We start from the raw sequence: 17523 nt of genomic DNA, 5'->3' as shown, positions 1-17523 counted from the left end.
CCGCAAGCAACGCGCATCTACGCGGCAGTCCGGCGCGCCTGCGGTTGGTCTTGCTGGCTTGGCCCTTGGTGGCTCGTCTGCTGAGCAGTCCCTGTTCATGCAGCAAGTTAAAGACTTCATCCGCGAAGAGATCGCTCGCCAGCTTTCTCTGCTGCATCACATTCCCGACCCCGTCTGCCCTCCGCACGACCTGGCGCCATCTCTCACGCCCACTATCCGTCGTGCTATTGAGGAGCAGGTCGCTGCAGTTCTGCCATCCAGTCCCCCACCTCCTCCTGTGGCAGCGCCGCTCACCTATGCTGAAGCAGTCACCGGTACACGGCGCTCGCCCACCTCTGCCGCCTACCCTAGCAGCCCGGCCTTTTATGCTCCACCGCCGTCTATACCCCCGCCGCAGGCCCCGGTTCGTCGACCCCGCCGAAACCCTATGAACCCCTGGCGTACCGAGGACAATCGACCGATATGCTATTCCTGTGGTCTTCCGGGCCATGTCGCACGCTTTTGCCGTCAGCGATCTCCTCGTTCTGGCGATTTCATGCGCAATTTCCGCTACGATTCCGGGCCGCCCTTGCCTAATGTCTCCTCTGCCTCCTCTACACATCGCTCCCAGTACCCTACTCGCCGCTCGCCTTCCCCTCGTCGACGTTCCATTTCTCCGATGCTCCGCCGCCCGGACCCTCTCCCAGAGGAAAACTGACTGCCGCAGTTCAGGGGGCAAGAACTGCGTGTTTTGCCAACTTTTTAAGTCCTCCGTGTTCTCCTGCTAACGTGATTGAGGTGTCTGTTGAAGGCGTCCCCGTTCTCGCGCTCGTCGACACGGGTGCTGCAGTGTCAGTAATTAGTGATGCTCTTCGCCGCAAACTTCGTAAGGTGACAACGCCGCTGTCTGACTTTTCACTACGTACGGCCACCTCTCAGCGCATCCACCCCATCGCAGCCTGCACGGTCCGCGTTTCTATCTACGACGTCGCCTTTACCATCGAGTTTGTTGTGCTGACCGCCTGCTCTCACGATGTCATCCTCGGCTGCGATTTCCTCTCGACCCACCGTGCAGTGATTGATTGTGCCCGTGCGGAACTTGAGCTTTCTTCCCTGTGTGATGTTTCGTTGTGTGACCTACCTGTGCGCTCCGCTAAGCTTCTTGTAGCTGCCGACACCGACATACCTCCCTCCTTTTCCGCCCTCGTTCCGCTCCGCCCCGACTCTTTCCTCAGCGGCCCTGTTCTTTTCACACCTACCGCAGCAGCCGCTCGCCATCAGCGCCTCCTCATTCCATTCGCCGTTGTCTCGATTTCCGATGGCCACTGCGCCATCTATGTCACCAACCCATTTTCTTGCCCGTCGTTTGTTCTTCGCGGCGAATGCCTCGGCTCTATTGAAGAACTGGACCCTGCTCTTGCTTCCGAGTTATCCGATACCCGTGCCTGTTCCCCAGTTACTGCCTTAGCCTGTTGTGCGACAGCGCCCGATCCGATTTCCATCGACGTCTTTCGTCGTAACATCGCTCCCGACCTTCCATCCGCTTACCGTGACCAAATATTGGAACTTCTCTTCCGCTTCCGCAACTCTTTCGACCTTTCCCAGCCCTCCTTGGGGCGCGCATTGGCCGTCTCTCACACAATTGACACTGGTACCCACGCTCCCTTGCGTCAGCGACCGTACCGAGTCTCGCCGAGCGAGCGCCGCGTCATCCGTGACAATGTTGACGACATGCTTCGGCGCGGCATAATACAGCCTTCTCACAGCCCTTGGGCCTCTCCTGTTGTCTTGGTGACGAAAAAAGATGGCTCCATCAGGTTCTGTGTGGACTACCGCCGTCTCAACAAGATCATACGCAAGGATGTTTATCCTCTACCCCGAATCGACGACGCACTGGATTGCTTGCAGGGAGCGCAGTATTTTTCATCCCTCGACTTACGCTCCGGCTACTGGCAGGTCCCGATGGCAGCGAACGACAGGCCGAAAACCGCTTTCGTCACCCCAGACGGCTTGTATGAGTTCAATGTGATGCCATTCGGCCTCTGCAATGCTCCAGCCACATTCGAAAGGATGATGGACACTATTCTCAGTGGCCTCAAATGGGAAACTTGTCTGTGTTGCCTAGATGACATTGTCGTTTTTTCCAAAGATTTTCCTTCCCATCTGCACCACCTTCAGCGCGTACTCACTAGCCTTACTGACACCGGCCTCCAACTAAACTTGAAAAAATGTTACTTCGGTGCAACGCAGCTCACAATATTAGGCCATGTCATCTCCAAAGACGGCGTTCTTCCTGACCCTGCCAAACTTCGCGCCGTCGCTGACTTCCCCAAACCAACCACCTTAAAAGAACTTCGCAGTTTTATAGGCTTATGCTCATATTTTCGCCGCTTCATCCGAAATTTCGCCAGTGTCATCGCCCCTTTAACGCAGCTTCTTGCCAGCAGCCCGAACCTTTCGTCTTGGTCCCCCGCCTGCGATACCGCGTTCAGCACTTTACGCCGCCTGCTGGTCTCTCCCCCCATCCTTCGCCATTTTGATCCCGCCTGTCCGACAGAAGTTCACACTGACGCGAGCGGTGTGGGCTTGGGCGCAGTTCTTGCCCAGCGAAAGCCTGGGTATCCGGAATACGTCGTTGCTTACGCCAGCCGCGCCCTCACCAAGGCGGAATCAAACTATTCTGTCACAGAAAAAGAATGTCTCGCCATCATTTGAGCAATTGCCAAGTTCCGCCCTTACATTTACGGCCGGCCCTTCTATGTCGTCACAGACCACCACGCCCTATGCTGGCTATCCTCCCTCAAAGATCCTTCTGGCCGACTCGCCCGCTGGGATTTACGTCTCCAGGAGTTTGATATACACGTCATTTATCGCTCCGGCCGCAAGCACTCGGACGCCGACGCCCTTTCTCGTTCACCACTCCCATGCGAGTCAACCTCTGCCCTCGTCTGTGCCTACGAATTCTCTTCGTTCAACATCCCTGATATGCTCTCCGAACAACTGAAGGATCCTTGGATCACCTCGCTGCTAAACTTCCTGAACACTCCCTCGCCGCATCATTCGACCCGGACCCTTCGCCGCCAAGCCCACCACTTCGCCGTTGGTGATGGCCTCTTATACCGCCGTAATTACCTCCCCGACGGCCGGAAGTGGCTGTTGGTCATCCCTCGACACCTCCGTGCTACAATCTGTGCCTCTTTTCACGCCGCTCCACAATGCGGCCACGCCGGTGTACTGAAAACATATGCTCGCCTTCGTCAGCGATTCTACTGGCGAGGTATGTACCGCTACATACGTCAGTATATTCGGTCATGCACCGCCTGCCAACGTCGCAAGAAACCTCCCCACTCCGCCGCCGCTCCTTTGCAGCCGTTACCTTGCCCTGGCCGTCCCTTTGACCGCGTCGGCATTGATCTTAATGGCCCGCTTCCAACTACTTCGGCTAATAATCGGTGGATCATCGTTGCCGTTGACCATCTCACCCGTTACGTCGAAACGTCGGCTCTCAAATATGTTACCGCAAACGATGTCGCTCACTTCATTCTACACAGTCTTGTTCTTCGTCACGGCGCCCCGAAAGAACTTCTAAGTGACCGCGGCCGTGTTTTTCTCTCGGACGCCGTCGAGGCCCTGCTCAAGCAATGCCAAATCGTTCATCGCTACACCAGCGCCTATCACCCCCAGACCAACGGCATGACTGAGCGGTTCAACCGCACTCTGAGTGACATGCTCGCCATGTACGTTGACACCGCCCACTCCAACTGGGATCAAGTGCTCCCGTTCGTCACGTACGCGTATAACACAGCTACTCAGACAACAACGGGGTTTTCTCCTTTCTTCCTCTTATATGGCCGGGAGCCTATATCCACCATGGACACCATCCTTCCTTATCACCCTGACCCTTCCGAGACCACCTTACTCTCCGAAGCTCACCTGTACGCCGAAGAATGCCGGCAACTTGCCCGCTCTTTCACCACACAGCAACAATGGGATCAGAAGCACCGTCGGGATTCTCCGGACCCTCCAGCGTCATACCCATCTGGCGCCCTCGTTTGGCTCTGGGTGCCTTCCTCCACTCCCGGCCTCGCCACGAAACTACTGTCTCGCTTTCACGAACCTTACCGGGTTGTCCACCAAACTTCTCCGGTGACTTATATAGTTGAGCCGCTCGTTCCCTCTTCGGACCACCGTCGCCGGGGGCGCGAAACTGTGCACGTTGAGCGCCTCAAGCCTTACTATGACCCGCCCATCCTCTCCTCTCCGTAAGTCGCCAGGATGGCTCCTTTTTCGGAGGGAGAGTAATTGTAATGGGACCGACAGGCGCAGCGCAGCGAAGAAGCGGACGATTTCAAGCGGGACAACGAAGAAGCAGACGAAGTGCAGCTGGGTTTTTCGAACGACGCCTGTGAGTGTGCCCGTCGTGTCGCCGGTCAACCAAGACCAACCGACCTGTGCTTCAAATAAATGCCTTGTCAGTTGTTATAAACAATAGGCAATAGGTCTATAGACAATAGTCTATACGTAGTCTAAAGATTGTCTATAGACGATAGGAAATTAAGGCGGTTGAGAGATTTTGGTCTATAAATTGTCTGTAGGTCGTCTATAGACAAATGGCTGCTAAGCCGGTTATAGACTAGTCTATAGATGGTTTATAGATTGTCTATAAACAAAAGGAAATTAGGGCGGTTATAGGCTTTAGTCTGTAGATGGTGTATAGATTGTCTATGGAGAAAAGGAAATAAGGCAGGTATCGACTTTAGTCTGTAGAAAATCTATTGACTGCCTATCGACAAAGGAAAATTATGTTTAATATAGACTTTGGTCTACAAATGGTCTATATACTTTTTATGCACAAAAGGAAATGAGGCAGTTATAGGCTTCAGTCTATAGATAATCTATTGACCGTCTATAGACAAAAAAAAACTTGTCTGCTACAGACTAGTCTACAGATATTCTATGGACCATCTATAGACAGAACAAAATTAAGGCGGTTATAGACTTTACTCTATAGATAGTCTATTGACCACTTATAGACGGAAGGAAATTAAGGTTGTTATACACTTTAGTCTATAGATAATCTATTGACTGAATATAGAGAAAGGAAAATTGTCTGTTATGGACTTGAGTCTATAGATGATCTATAGACATTCTATGGACAAAAGGAAGTAAGGCGGTTATAGACTTTAGTCTATAGATAATCTATTGACCGTCTGTAGACAAAGGAAAATTATATTTGGTATAGACTTTAGTCTATAGATAGTCTATGGACCATCTGTAGATAGAAGGAAATTGATGCGGTTAAAGACTTCAGTCTATAAGTAGTCTATGGACCATCTATAGACAAAAGGAAATTAGGAAAGTTATAGACTTTAGTCTATAGAGCATCTATACAGTGTCTATTGAAAACATTAGTCTAAAGGGCGTCTATAGTGTCTATAAAAAGTCTATAGACAGTCTATAGAACATTTTCATAAGGGCGTCTCGTCCGCCGCCACCGCCAAACAGCCTGCATGTGTATCCATCTCTAATTGTAAATAATACTTGATGCCAGCAGGCACGCTGTCGCAATAAAAACAAAAGCCGGCCATGAGGAGCTCGCCTCTGTAGGTGCGGAAGACTGAGCGCGACGAAACGCACTCAGAGAAAAGAAAGGAGAAAAACAGTAAAGTCATTTCATTCTGTCGAGGAGGAGGAGAAAACTTTATTCTAGTCTGCGTCTTTGTGGCATCTTCAGAGATGTTCTATCCTTGGGTGTGTACCCAGGAGTCTCCTCTGTCGAGCTCGGCCAGTTCTAATCAATGGTCGGTTGCCCTCAGTCCAGGACTCCCCTGGCCACTGCCGCCCATTGATCTCGCTATACCAGACCTTGTTGGTCTTCACAGCGGTCGCTGGAAAGCATTCTCTCGCATTGGTCCGCACTCGGGTTTTGTATTTTGGGGACCACGTCTATGTTTTGGCATCTGTTGAAGTTTCCTGTACCACTCCACCATAATGGGGTGATTGACTAAAAGTAGACTCAGGGCACCAAAAAAAAAGCGTGGAAAACGTGTGAATATGGTGAGTACGGGAATTATTACTCCTTTTCGTCCACTTGAGTGCAGCCATACGGCCACAAATGGGAGCTAGTAGGGAATTTTAGCTTCGCGTAGACGGACACCGGTTTACCGGACGCCGGCTGCGCACGCGGAGTGCCCCGCCTAACCGCACCGCTGTGACTGCGTGCGCGTGTGCATCTAGCGGCCTCTATTAATGCGACAGCATCAGCTGTAACCATACACAAATCCCGGGGATGTCTGGTGTCAGGAAAGTCGCTGATTGGTTGAGGGAGCTCACGTGACTTTGTGATGTCATCACAACAGACCACCAGGTTGTGAGCAACCTAGGAAGAGAATCGAAATTGAAATTAAAAAAAGTGATATGTGGGAATGTCAGCACCGTCTACTACCTGCTACTGCTTCTTGCAGTGCGAATATCGCAGATGATGGGCCGACAATTGCAAAGAAACTGACGCAATCACGCACAAAAGTTGCAAAAGAAGCGACAATTGTGAAATATAATGCTTTCACATACAGCTCTTTAGGTGAGTGAGGCGTCACCGTAGCTTCTTGCTTTAGTTTATAACCGTGTGGCTTGCTGGAGAGGAATATTAACGAGTGATCATTAATGCGGCAGAAGTGACATATGTGCTATCATGAGACTCTAACCTACCCCTTGAGACAGGAGACAATAACGCCTATAAAGAAAAACAGAACGGGAGAACGACTCATGACAAAGGCTAACTTCATCTAACTTCATTCGCTGAGATGCCAGAAGATATAAGGAAAACCGAAACATGCGCAGAAGCAAGCCCACACACAATCAACAAGACCGTTCAAGATACGAAATCTCGGTCCTAAAAAGGGTTACAAAGATATCACTAAAACAATCTCTTCCTATCTTTCTTACATGATCTGGTAGGGCCAGAATTGCACATGTCGACAACGTGGCAAACAGAAACCTCTACGCATTTAATCCCATAATCATCTTGATCAGTCCGACCAAGTTCACTGCAGGACAAAGGGCACTCCCATATCTCTTAACCCTGGCCTGTGTCAGCCACTGTCACCTTATTCCCGCAAACTTGTTAATCTCGTCCGCCCACCCAACTTTCCGTCGCCTCCTGCTACGCCAGACTTCTCTTGGAATTCTGTACGTCACCCTCAAGGACCATCGGTTATCTTGACTTGGCATTACCCTGGCCAGGCGAATTTCTTCTTTTAATTTCGGTTACGTAATCATTAGACTGGGTTTATTCCCTCACCCGTTCTGCTCTCTTCCTGTCTCTTAACTACACCTATCATTACACCTGTCCCTTTTCTTTTAATAGCTCGCTGCGATCTCCTCAGTTTAAGTTGAACCCATTTTGCTAGCCTTGACGTTCCTGCTTCATAAGCGGGTACAGATATAAGACATATATAATATACTACGGATACAATACAGATATATTAGTAAACTGCCATTCGTGATTTGATAGTTGCTGCGAAATGCGCTAAATTCCATTCTTATTTTTCTTGTTATTTCTCTATTGCGATGACGGTGGGTGATTTTGGTGATGGAAGTCTGAGCAGAAAAGAAGGAAAGAAAAGGGAAAAAGATTTTATATATTTTCGATACTTCGACTTCTTCATTCATTCCTTCATTGCCGCCTTTTCTTCTTTATAACGCACAGCTCAGGAGAAATGTGAGAGCATTGATGCCTATAGGAACAGGGACCGCGAAGGAATCATTCGAATAAATATCAATAGATTTTTCCATCGTTACTGAGGCTCCAGAATAAATTTTGTGCTCTGGTGTCAACAGAAGGCCCCAGGGCTAAAAGGGGCTAATTAAGGGTCCGCTGCCTATTCTAGCCTGGTCTCATGCCGTGTGTCTATCGGCGACAGGCTAAAGCTATCACCATCACTCGAGTGGGCGCGAGCTCGGCTGTGGTGGGCTGCTCGAGGCGCGCCGTAGCGAACATCAGCGCGTGGAGCAGCGGCGGTCCGGTCACGAGGGGACCGATGGTCATCGGCAGCAGCCCGAGCATTCCACGGCCAAAGGCAGACACTCGCTACTCGTCTACATGGCTCACCTGGTCCACACATGGCTGGAGAACGTAAGTGGCGATGCACCGCTAGGCAGACCAGCATTAGAGCGAGCCGTACTCCTATACATGGCCGCCGATGGCCAGACGCGTTACGATCGCGGGGAGGGGCTCTCGCCAGACGTCGACAGTGCTACTTCTCGGGATGGCTTCTGGAACCGCCCGATTCAAGCTTTGCGCTGCCCTGCAGCTTGTGCAGTACGAGGACCTACTGGGGTTAGAAAGCAAGACTCACGTCGGCGCACAGCTGCCCTTAATGGCTGCGCGGTGCACTCAAGCTGAGTTGTAAGATCGCTTCATCCTGCTGATGTGTTCCCAATGCCAACAATGAGCCCCTGAGACTGAGCGGGCGACATTCCTGGAAGTTTCTAGCGGCTAGTGCGGTGAAGGCAGTTAGGGGGATGTGTGCCCCGTGGCGCAAAGAGCCTCGTCTGCGTTGCCTTGTGAGACGGTAAAGAATACGGGGGGGTCTGTGCGCCTTTAGAGTACATAAGCTGTTGCTCGGTGTACATGCAGGTAGTTTCACAATGTCCGTGCAGGAGCCCCAACCGGGCCGCCAGTGCCGGTCGGTGTCATTCGACGATGGCAAGCGGCGTGTCATCGCCACCGACCTGGACCCCGAGGTGGAGCCGCTCATGCTGAAGACCTCCGTGGGCAGGCCATCAACACCCCTGCCGCGGCTAACCGACGCAACACCTCTTCGTCGCCCAACGGCCAGTGCGACGAGTTGGGCGATGGCTGCTCGCGACCCCCCAGCGCAGCCTCGGAGGTGGGTGTCTCTGCCGCCGCCGCTTCCCTGCTGATGGAAATGGAGGTGTGCACGGGAGGCTGTTATATAAATTGAAGGATCACTAATTATATGCGCTCTGTATCAGGGCCATAGTTCGGCTCTGCTGTCGATTTTAACGTGGTCGCGATAAAAAGAGCTATTGTCGCCGCGGCATCTTTGACCATAACCGAAAAATCCACGAAAATTCCCCCCGAGAAGCAACGTAGGAGGTAGGTGGGCCACGCGGGTCACGTGACCTTGTGACTTCATCACAACCGGCCCACCGGATTGTGAGAAACGCGCACCGTGGCAGGTGGCAGTTGAATCAAACATTTGTCCCGTGAGATTGCTGGGAAGGGCAACCTTGATCGCACAAGTCGCACCGGTGGCAGCACCATTGCGGCAGTAGTGGTATGATGACTTCCGAAGATCTGTTTTCCTGCCCCACTTGTTGTTGATGCGGGGTTCAGTGCGAAACCTTGTCCCCTGGAAGGTCTATGGGAAGAATGTGGTCTTCCATCTGTTGTCACTGCATATATATGCTGGCAGGAATCCTCTTGTTGCGTATGACTGAAGCGTTCCCATGTGTCTTCATTCAGTGAGCTAGCGCGCCCCACCGTGACGAGAATAAGCGCCTTTAGACCTCACACGCTGGCGGCTCCACTGCGCAGGTATTGCCGATGGCCATGGACGAGCCGTACCCGGGCCGTCAGTGGCGGTCGGTGACCTTCGACGATGCCAAGCGGCGTGTCATCGCCACCGACCAGGATGCGGAGGTGGACACGCTGAATCTGAAGTCCATCATAGGAAGGCCCCCGACACTCCGGCCGTCGCGAACCGACTGCTGTTGAAACTTCGTTTTCTTTTCATATTTATCCTGTGTATTTGTGTCATTTTTTAATACGCTTCGCGATACAAAACACAGGCACCTCCCGATTGTTCATGGCCGGCAGCGGCCCCCCTCGGGCGACGGGACTGTGGGAACCCGAGGGAGAGGGCCAAAGGTTGAGACAAGCGGAGAGCTCCTCCGTCTGGAGGGGCAAGGGAAAAGGACAGAACGAGCGGGGAGCCCCAGCGATGAGCATGCAATTTCTCGAGCTCTTGCTCCCCTCCTAATGAACAGTTTGTTTCTTGCAATAAACTAATTTACGTAAACGATAACAATCTACTGTCATCAGAAACGAACTAAATCAGTCGGTTTCTACAACTGTACACCACCTCTTCGTCGACCGACGGCCAGTACTACGAGTTGCGCGAGGGTTCTTCGCGGCCACCCAGGGCAGTCGCGGAGGCGGGCGCCCTTACAAAAATTTCTTTACACAATCCACAGACTGTCTATGGACTTTAGTCTAAGAAGCCTATAGACTGTCTATAGACAAATCCATTAGACCATTCTAAATACAATCTATAGATTTTTCGCCATACACTTTTAGTGGACTTTTGTTGTCTATAGACAGTCCATAGACAAATGTCTATAGAAAGTAAATAGGTCTATAGACAGTCTATAGACACAGGTCTATAGACAGTCTTTAGAAAATGTATAGATTTATGGCCATACACTTCCTATAGACTTCTGTTCATAGACCGTCTGTAGACAAATGTCTAGTGATAATAGACACAGGTCTATAGGCAGTCTATAGATGATCTATAGACTTTGCCATACACTTCCTGTAGATTTCTGTCTATAGAAAAAAATCTACTGGTCCAGTAGACATAGGTCTATAGACTGTCTATAGACATTCCACAGTTATATGGCCTGGCAATGCTGTAGATATTTGTATATAGACAGTCTATAGAGCTCTGTCTAAAAAACCTTAATTGACCATTCTCTGTAGGCTGCCTACAGACAGTCTACAACTGTTCAAAAAGGTCACCACACGGTCTTCACAAATGACATGACGATCAATATACTTACAATTTATTTTATTTCCAAGCTATGCAGGCAAGGAATATGCAACACATGCACCATAAGAATACACCACATAAAAATAAATGCTGAAAGTAATAGTCCGAATATAGTTTCGTCAGAAGCAATCTTGCGACCTGTTGTCTGCAGTCAGTCATCCGGGCATGTTGACCTGTACAGTGGAAGAAAAAAAAACAAGAGAAACTGAAAAAAAATTCCCACTCCATCTCTACAAATGTGCTTTAAAACACAAGCATATATATCCTGGCTATCCCATTCAAGAAAGCTAGTCATGTTTTGGTTTGGTTTTATGTGGTCCAAAAACCCATGGTGACTCAGGCCATGAGAGGCGCCGTAGTGAAAGGTTGCAGAGTAATTTCGGCCACCTGCGGTTTCTTACCGTGCACTGACATTGCATAGAACACAGGCCTCTAGCATTTTGCCTCTACCAAAACGCGACAGGCTAGACCAGGATCGAACCTGCATCATCCAGGTTGTAGTAGTAGTACAGTTTATTTGGGACAAAAAATATACAAAATTTGTCCTGGGTGAGAAGGCAAATGGCATTTTTGCCTGATGAGGCCATCCCACCCCTGACAGCAGTGGCAACCACTATAGGCATATTCGAACACATTTGCAGTACAGTACATCGTACAACAACCAATATGTATGCAAGCACACAAAACAAAACAAATGGACAACCCTGAGGACTGTGTGCATGCTTCTGTATATGGAAAAAAAAAGATTTACAGATTCCCAAATACAATTTACACGTACAACACACAAATGTGTTCCATGACACAAAAGAAATTCTTTGACTTATTATTCCATTAGGTACATATGTCTTAGTGTTTTCTTTAGGTAGTGATGGGTAGATTGGTAAAAATTGAAAGATGGCTGGATATTGATTCAATAAATTTGCTATTTGCATACATTATCTCACATCACCATAGTTGGTGGGAGATCGGGGCACCTGTATTTTATCTTCCTTAAGGAGATGTGGAGTGTGTTTCTTTTTGTACTGAACCTCGATATTTGAACGGTGTAACATATACTGGTGCACGATTTCCAGAAATAACTTATATTTGAATAGCTTACTGATCTCTAGTATGTCATAGATCTTAAAGCATGGCAAGCAATGTTCTTTTTTTGGTATTTTCGAATACCACATATTGAGCTCTTTTGCAGAGGGTGCAGCTAATCAAAGTTTCTTTGTGTTGTGTCTGACGATACCAGGGAGCAGTATGTTAAACGTGAATGAAAGAGAGCATAGTAAGTTTATTGCTTCACTGGCAACCTGCTTAATATGCCAAAAACACGTGAAGTTCAATTCGGAGAGCTTCTGTGTGCGAATTCCAGAGTAACATTTCATGAGTGATAACACCTAAAAAGCAAATCCTCTTAGACTGGTTGATAATGTTATTCCGGAACTTCAATTTGAACTCACTATCTTTTTTGCTACCTTTAGGCTTGAAAATCAGGTATTCCATCTTGTTTATCTTTAGGACTAGTTTATTAAAGGTTGACTAAAAGTCTAAATAGTGAAGCCATTCATTTGCTTCCCTGTAAACGAAGCTTTCATTGCAACCTGAAAAAAAATACATTAGTGTCATCTGCATTTAATACCATTTCAGAGCAGCCTGGGGTGTTTACAATATCACTCATATATATCAAGATTAATATGGGGCCTAGAATGGATCTCTATGGAACCCCGTATTTAATAGTGCCTCAATCGGATTCGGGGCTCTTTATTGTGGTGTATTGCTCCCTGCAAATTAAACAGCTTTCCATCAGGGCATGTGCTGTACCTTGGATTCCATAGAACGGTAGCTTTATTAATAATATATCATGATGGACAGAATCAAAGGTTTTCCTCAAATCAAGAAATAAACCCAAAGTAAGCTTTCGTTTCTCAATGTTGTCAAGAATTTTCTGTTTTAATATAAAGTAAAGCAGTTTCAGTTCCCTTATTCTTTCTGAATCCAAACTGCTTGTTTACGATCAAGTTATGCAGAGTGAGGAAATCGACAATTGGTTTGTTCATTATGTGTTCAGCAACTTTTGAAAAGACTGAAAGCACTGACATTGGTCTATAGTTGTTCAAGTCTTCAAAAGCACCACCTTTATGAATAGCTGGAAGATGCGGAAGCTTCATTTGGTTTGGAAATATCCCTACTTGAAGTATGCAGTTGCATATATGCGTAAGGACTGGAGTTATCAGTGCGGCCATCTTCACGGGGGAAACTTTCACATCATCGTAGGCTGATGCACAGTTGTCCTTCAGCGTCATGATTATGTTGAGGACTTCTTCGGCTCAAGTTGGAGTGAGAAATACAACTTGAGGACATTGAACATTCATATATTGTTCACACGATAATGTACCATGAATATCATTTGAGGCACCAACTTCTACAAAGTGCATGTTGAAAAGGTTTGCAATGTTTTCGTCAGTTCAGTCCTGTGTAGCATAGCGGTAATGTCGTCTTGTGTAATAGCCTTAACTTGCAGCTTTTCTCAAATCTCATTTTTTTTTGCTTAGCAAGTCCTCATCCTGGGTTTCAGTGAATATATGAAGCTCTAGGGTTAGACAGCGACTACGCCACTCCAAATCATCTAGGTCCGGCTTCAGCTGAGTTATATCACTACCTACGTTGTTAGATTCCAGCCCTTCAACTCACTTCGTTAGTAGTTTTGTTGTTTTTTCTTGAACAGTCAGGTGGTTCTGAAAGTCGTCAAACTTATCAGAGAGCAACTGCATTTGCGTCTCAAATGCATCAAACGTTTCTGACAAAGGCAAAAGAGCATCAAGCTTTGTTTCAGTCTGCAGTAATCTGAGTATCACATCGGAATCATGCTGCGGATTTTCTGTGCTGCTTGTGCCGTTGTGGTTGCCTCGACAAGAGTCACATTTCCATGCTTTCTTTTTGGCTTCGTGCTTACCATTGAAAGATTCTTTTGTTATTCCCGCACATGCACCATGATGAAAATTAAATTTGCACTCCGAGCATGATGCAAAGATGCTATCAGTGAGTGGAAGACGGACGGCAAGCACAACAACGAGCTATAGTATGCTCAGATCTTGTACAAAAAACTCATCCACTTAGGGGCAGCGACGACATAAAAGGAAAACAAAATCACATTCAGTGAGGCATAATTATGCACAAACCTGCACAAAGGCAGAGACTGTTACATGATGCTCGCAGTTACGGTCTTCACTGCCAAGTGAGGTCCCAGTGGAAGTAATCTTCTTTTATAGCCCACAGTGAACCGTTGATGCTGTGCCGGATTTCCGTGTGACACCGACAACCACGCCTTCCTGCTACGCTGCTCGAGACTACCGTCCGTCTTCAGGGCACATGCGATGACCAGTGAGATGTACGGCTGCACAGTGGGTAATCTGCACAAAGGCAGAGACTGTTATGTGATGCTCGCAGTTATCCTCGCTACTTTGCAGTGGTGACGATAACTTGACGTAGCTTTACATAACATAACTGACGACTGTGGGAAGCCTGCTAGATTCCCGCCGTGGCGTCTGCGCGGCATCCCGCGTCGCTCTCTTTCCCTTTCTCCCGCCTCGGGCGGCGGAGAGACGGCTGGTGGTTAATCGCTGTCATTCGGCCGCAGCTCCGCCCCCGGCTTCCCAAGGGCCTTTGTCATTGGTGACTTTTGGCGGGAATTCGGGACCCGTTTGGGGTGGTCGCGCGACCTTCCGAGCGGGGCCCGGAGAGAGGAGACCCCTCCGAGACAGCGTAAGGTGCGTACGTTACTGTTCGTCCGGGCCGGCCTCTGCCGTTCGGACCAGTTCATACTCGAGCTCGCCAGCGTGGGTCCTTGATCCGCCGCGGCTCGAGCCTGTCCAGGGGTCCAACGACCTCTGACAGGCGCACCTTGCGTTGACTGCCCACTCTCTCTCGCAAACGGCCCATCGGCCGACGCGAGAGAGATCACAGCACTGCCGCGGGGACAATCTCCTGCAGCGGCGTGCTAGCGGCGCGCATTTCTCTTGTTGCCCCGAGCGCGCACCGGAGCCTTGCTCTGAGCGCGCCCCGGGACGGGGTGACTGTTGAGTGTGTGTATGTACCGCTGGAGGACGGCGTCAATAAACGTCTCCTTCGTGAACTTGGAGGCCTGTTTCTTGCGGCGAGCCGCTCTCCTCTCTTCAGAGGTTGAACGCCGCCGCAGCGGTGCCCCAGGGTGCGTGTGGTGACGGCTGATCGGGGCCCTTGGCTCGCGCGAAGCTCGAACCCGCGGTGGGTAGTGGCCTTTGCCTACTGAGAAACCCACAACTGGCGCCCAACGTGCTAAGTCACTGGCTCTTAGCCTTTGATAGCACATTTGCCGAGCAGGTCGCCTTGACGATCACGCTTGCGCACCATGTCTGCCACCCCCATCGGGGCACTCGGCAGCTACGTGTCGGCTCCCTTAGGAGTCGTAGCGTCCTTTGATCCGTTGGCTGCTGTTCCTTCGAATAGCCAAACACCGTGGTTGGCCGCGGCCCCCATTGGGGCATACGGCGCTACAACCCCCAACGTCGATCACGCAGCTCCCATTGGAGCTGTATCGGGAGCACCCTGCGGTGCACCCGTCAATCACATGCCTCCGCTGTGCGTGCTTTGCACCCAGTGCGAAAGCGGTGCGTGCGACGCTGCCGCAACCGGCCGTCCTGCACAGCAGCAGCCGTGCCCCGCGAGCGGTCAATTCTGCTCTGGGAACGGTGAGGCGCTGGCCCGGCTCCCTGTGGAAACCGCGCCGCTCATCGAACCGGGCGCCTTGCCTCCTGCGTTCGTGCAGCCCGCCCAAGCCTCCTCTGAGGCCGGGGCGCAGTCGCTGCCCAAATAGCGCGGACCCGAGTTCAGTTGCTAGGGTTCACGCTGGGCGAGGGCTCCATTGAGCCCGATGCGGACAAACTCCGAGCCATACTCGAGTTTCCCGTGCCCAAGGACGTACGCGGCCTCCGCCGTTTTCTGGGAATGGCCAATTTCTATCGGTCGTTCATCCCGTCCTGTGCCCGCGTGCAGGCACCCTTGACCAAGCTCTTGGGAAAGACTGCCGCGTGGCGATGGGGGCCTGAGCAAGAGCGATCCTTTCGCCTCCTGTCTAGTGCCATTGCCGAGACAGCGCAGCTCAGGCTACCCGACCTGACCAGACAGTTCGTAGTCCAGACTGACGCGAGCGATCTGGGTTTAGGAGCAGTTCTCCTACAGGATTTCGATGGCGTGCTGCAGCCGCTGGCCTTTGCCAGCCGCTCCTTGCTACCCTCGGAGAGGAATTATTCCGTGACCGAGAAGGAGTGCCTCGCCATCGTGTTTGCACTGCGGAAATTCGACGTCTACCTTGACGGAACGCAATTCGTGGTGCAGACAGACCACAGTGCGCTCAGTTGGCTGATGCGGCTCCGCGAGCCTGCGGGTCGGCTGGCGCGCTGGGCTCTCCTGATACAGCATTACGACTTTTCGGTGCAGTATCGAAAGGGGACACGAAAGAAGCGTTTCGGTGCAGGTGGGCTGGAAACGCTGATTGGTCGATGGGATGCGCTTCTCCGTGACGTTTTTCTGCTTCTCCCTCGTTCTCAACCGGACGTGGGTTCGCCGCGCCTCTCTCGGCCTGTCCCTAGAGTGCCTAGGGAATCGCTAGGGCCGGCTGGCCGGCCGCCGGGCGTGCGTGGTCTGCGGGCATTCTCTTCGTGAGCGTAGGCGGCGGCGCGCGCGTTTCGGAAGCTGTCCAGGTATGGCTTTTTTTTTTTTGCGTGGTGCGCTCGTCGGCGCAGCCAGCTGAAATTTCTGTACAGTTCTTGCTTCCACGACATTGCGACGACCCCCAAAAGGCGCTGACCCGCGAGAAATCGCCAGCGACATAAAGGTACGCATTTTATCTCAAATTTCGCTTCATGAAGTGCTGTACCGCTTACCTACATGCCTTGCGCATTCCAGGACCTCGTTTTCCTGCTGCAGGAGCACGTCGTGCTGGTGTTCAAAATTTTGCAACTCCATTACGACGACCCACATAAGGTGCGGTTTGAGGACCGCCGGCGTCGCCATCTGAACCGCCGTCTGACAGCCACGATGAAGCGCTTGTCTGGCGTGCACGTTCTCAATCACGAGGTAAGGGTTGAACAACGTTTTCTCAAGTTTTCTCGTGCAGAACTCGCCAAATTGCGGCGCTTGTAACGTAACTTTTTTTGCAGCATCGTTTCCTGGATGCTTCTGGCGAGCCGATGCTGTCCTTGTTTGCCGCAGACCGGGGCATCGACCAGATGTCAAAGATTATCGTCGCGGCCCTCGTCAAGATCTACGGACCAGGGATAGCGTCGGCTTCAAGGGCAAGACCAGGAGAGGTGTACGTCGTGCACCGGTGTCGTCGGTGCGGAGCCAAAGGGCACAAGACGGACCACTGCTGGGCCTACTGCTCACCGCGCCGCCACGCCGCTGCAGGTCGCGGTTGAAGTGCTCCTGCAAACGGCCCTTTTTAGGGCCACCTCATTGTTTCCTGGCAGATCGCGAGCGTCCCGTTTCGTGCCCGTATTCCCTCTCTGTCGAAATCGACGCCAGACATCAAAATCGCGCGTTGTGAGCTAGTAAATCGCTGGTAGAGACAAAAACTCGTGCTTGTATACAGACTTACCCATCTCCAGTGCGCCTTTGTTTATTTCCGTAGGCACTACTCGCGCTTTGTAGAAATCGACGCCAGCCGCGAAATTTTACATGTTAGACCTCGCTACAGCATTAGCGCAGCGTGCCTTCGTCTCTT

The 17523-nt window shown here is 50.7% G+C and overlaps 1 protein-coding gene across 2 annotated transcripts; it reads left to right on the top strand.

Annotated features, from left to right (window-relative positions):
- Positions 1-16270: 16270 nt before the first annotated feature.
- Positions 16271-17251, top strand: LOC144135298 (uncharacterized). Of its 2 annotated transcripts, XM_077668017.1 has the most exons (3): positions 16271-16635; positions 16707-16877; positions 16961-17251. In XM_077668017.1, exons 2-3 carry the CDS (start codon positions 16839-16841, stop codon positions 17216-17218), a joined length of 297 nt encoding a protein of 98 aa, XP_077524143.1. In that variant the 5' UTR covers positions 16271-16635; positions 16707-16838; the 3' UTR covers positions 17219-17251. The 2 variants fall into 2 exon arrangements, with proteins under 2 accessions (XP_077524143.1, XP_077524137.1); XM_077668011.1 differs by having other exon boundaries at positions 16271-16877.
- Positions 17252-17523: the final 272 nt, after the last annotated feature.

This window comes from Amblyomma americanum, chromosome 1 (assembly GCF_052857255.1).
Source record: "Amblyomma americanum isolate KBUSLIRL-KWMA chromosome 1, ASM5285725v1, whole genome shotgun sequence".
NCBI classification, from domain to species: domain Eukaryota; kingdom Metazoa; phylum Arthropoda; class Arachnida; order Ixodida; family Ixodidae; genus Amblyomma; species Amblyomma americanum.
Note: the sequence above shows the minus strand (reverse complement) of the source record. Positions and strands in the feature narration are given on the sequence as shown.

What these genes read in the sequence shown, in the direction of transcription:
- LOC144135298 (XM_077668011.1), top strand. Translation starts at nt 16,689, where the DNA reads ATGCCTTGCGCATTCCAGGACCTCGTTTTCCTGCTGCAGGAGCACGTC. An exon ending in TGCACGTTCTCAATCACGAG is followed by an intron (nt 16,878 to 16,960) that starts GTAAGGGTTGAA and finishes CTTTTTTTGCAG; the next exon opens with CATCGTTTCCTGGATGCTTC.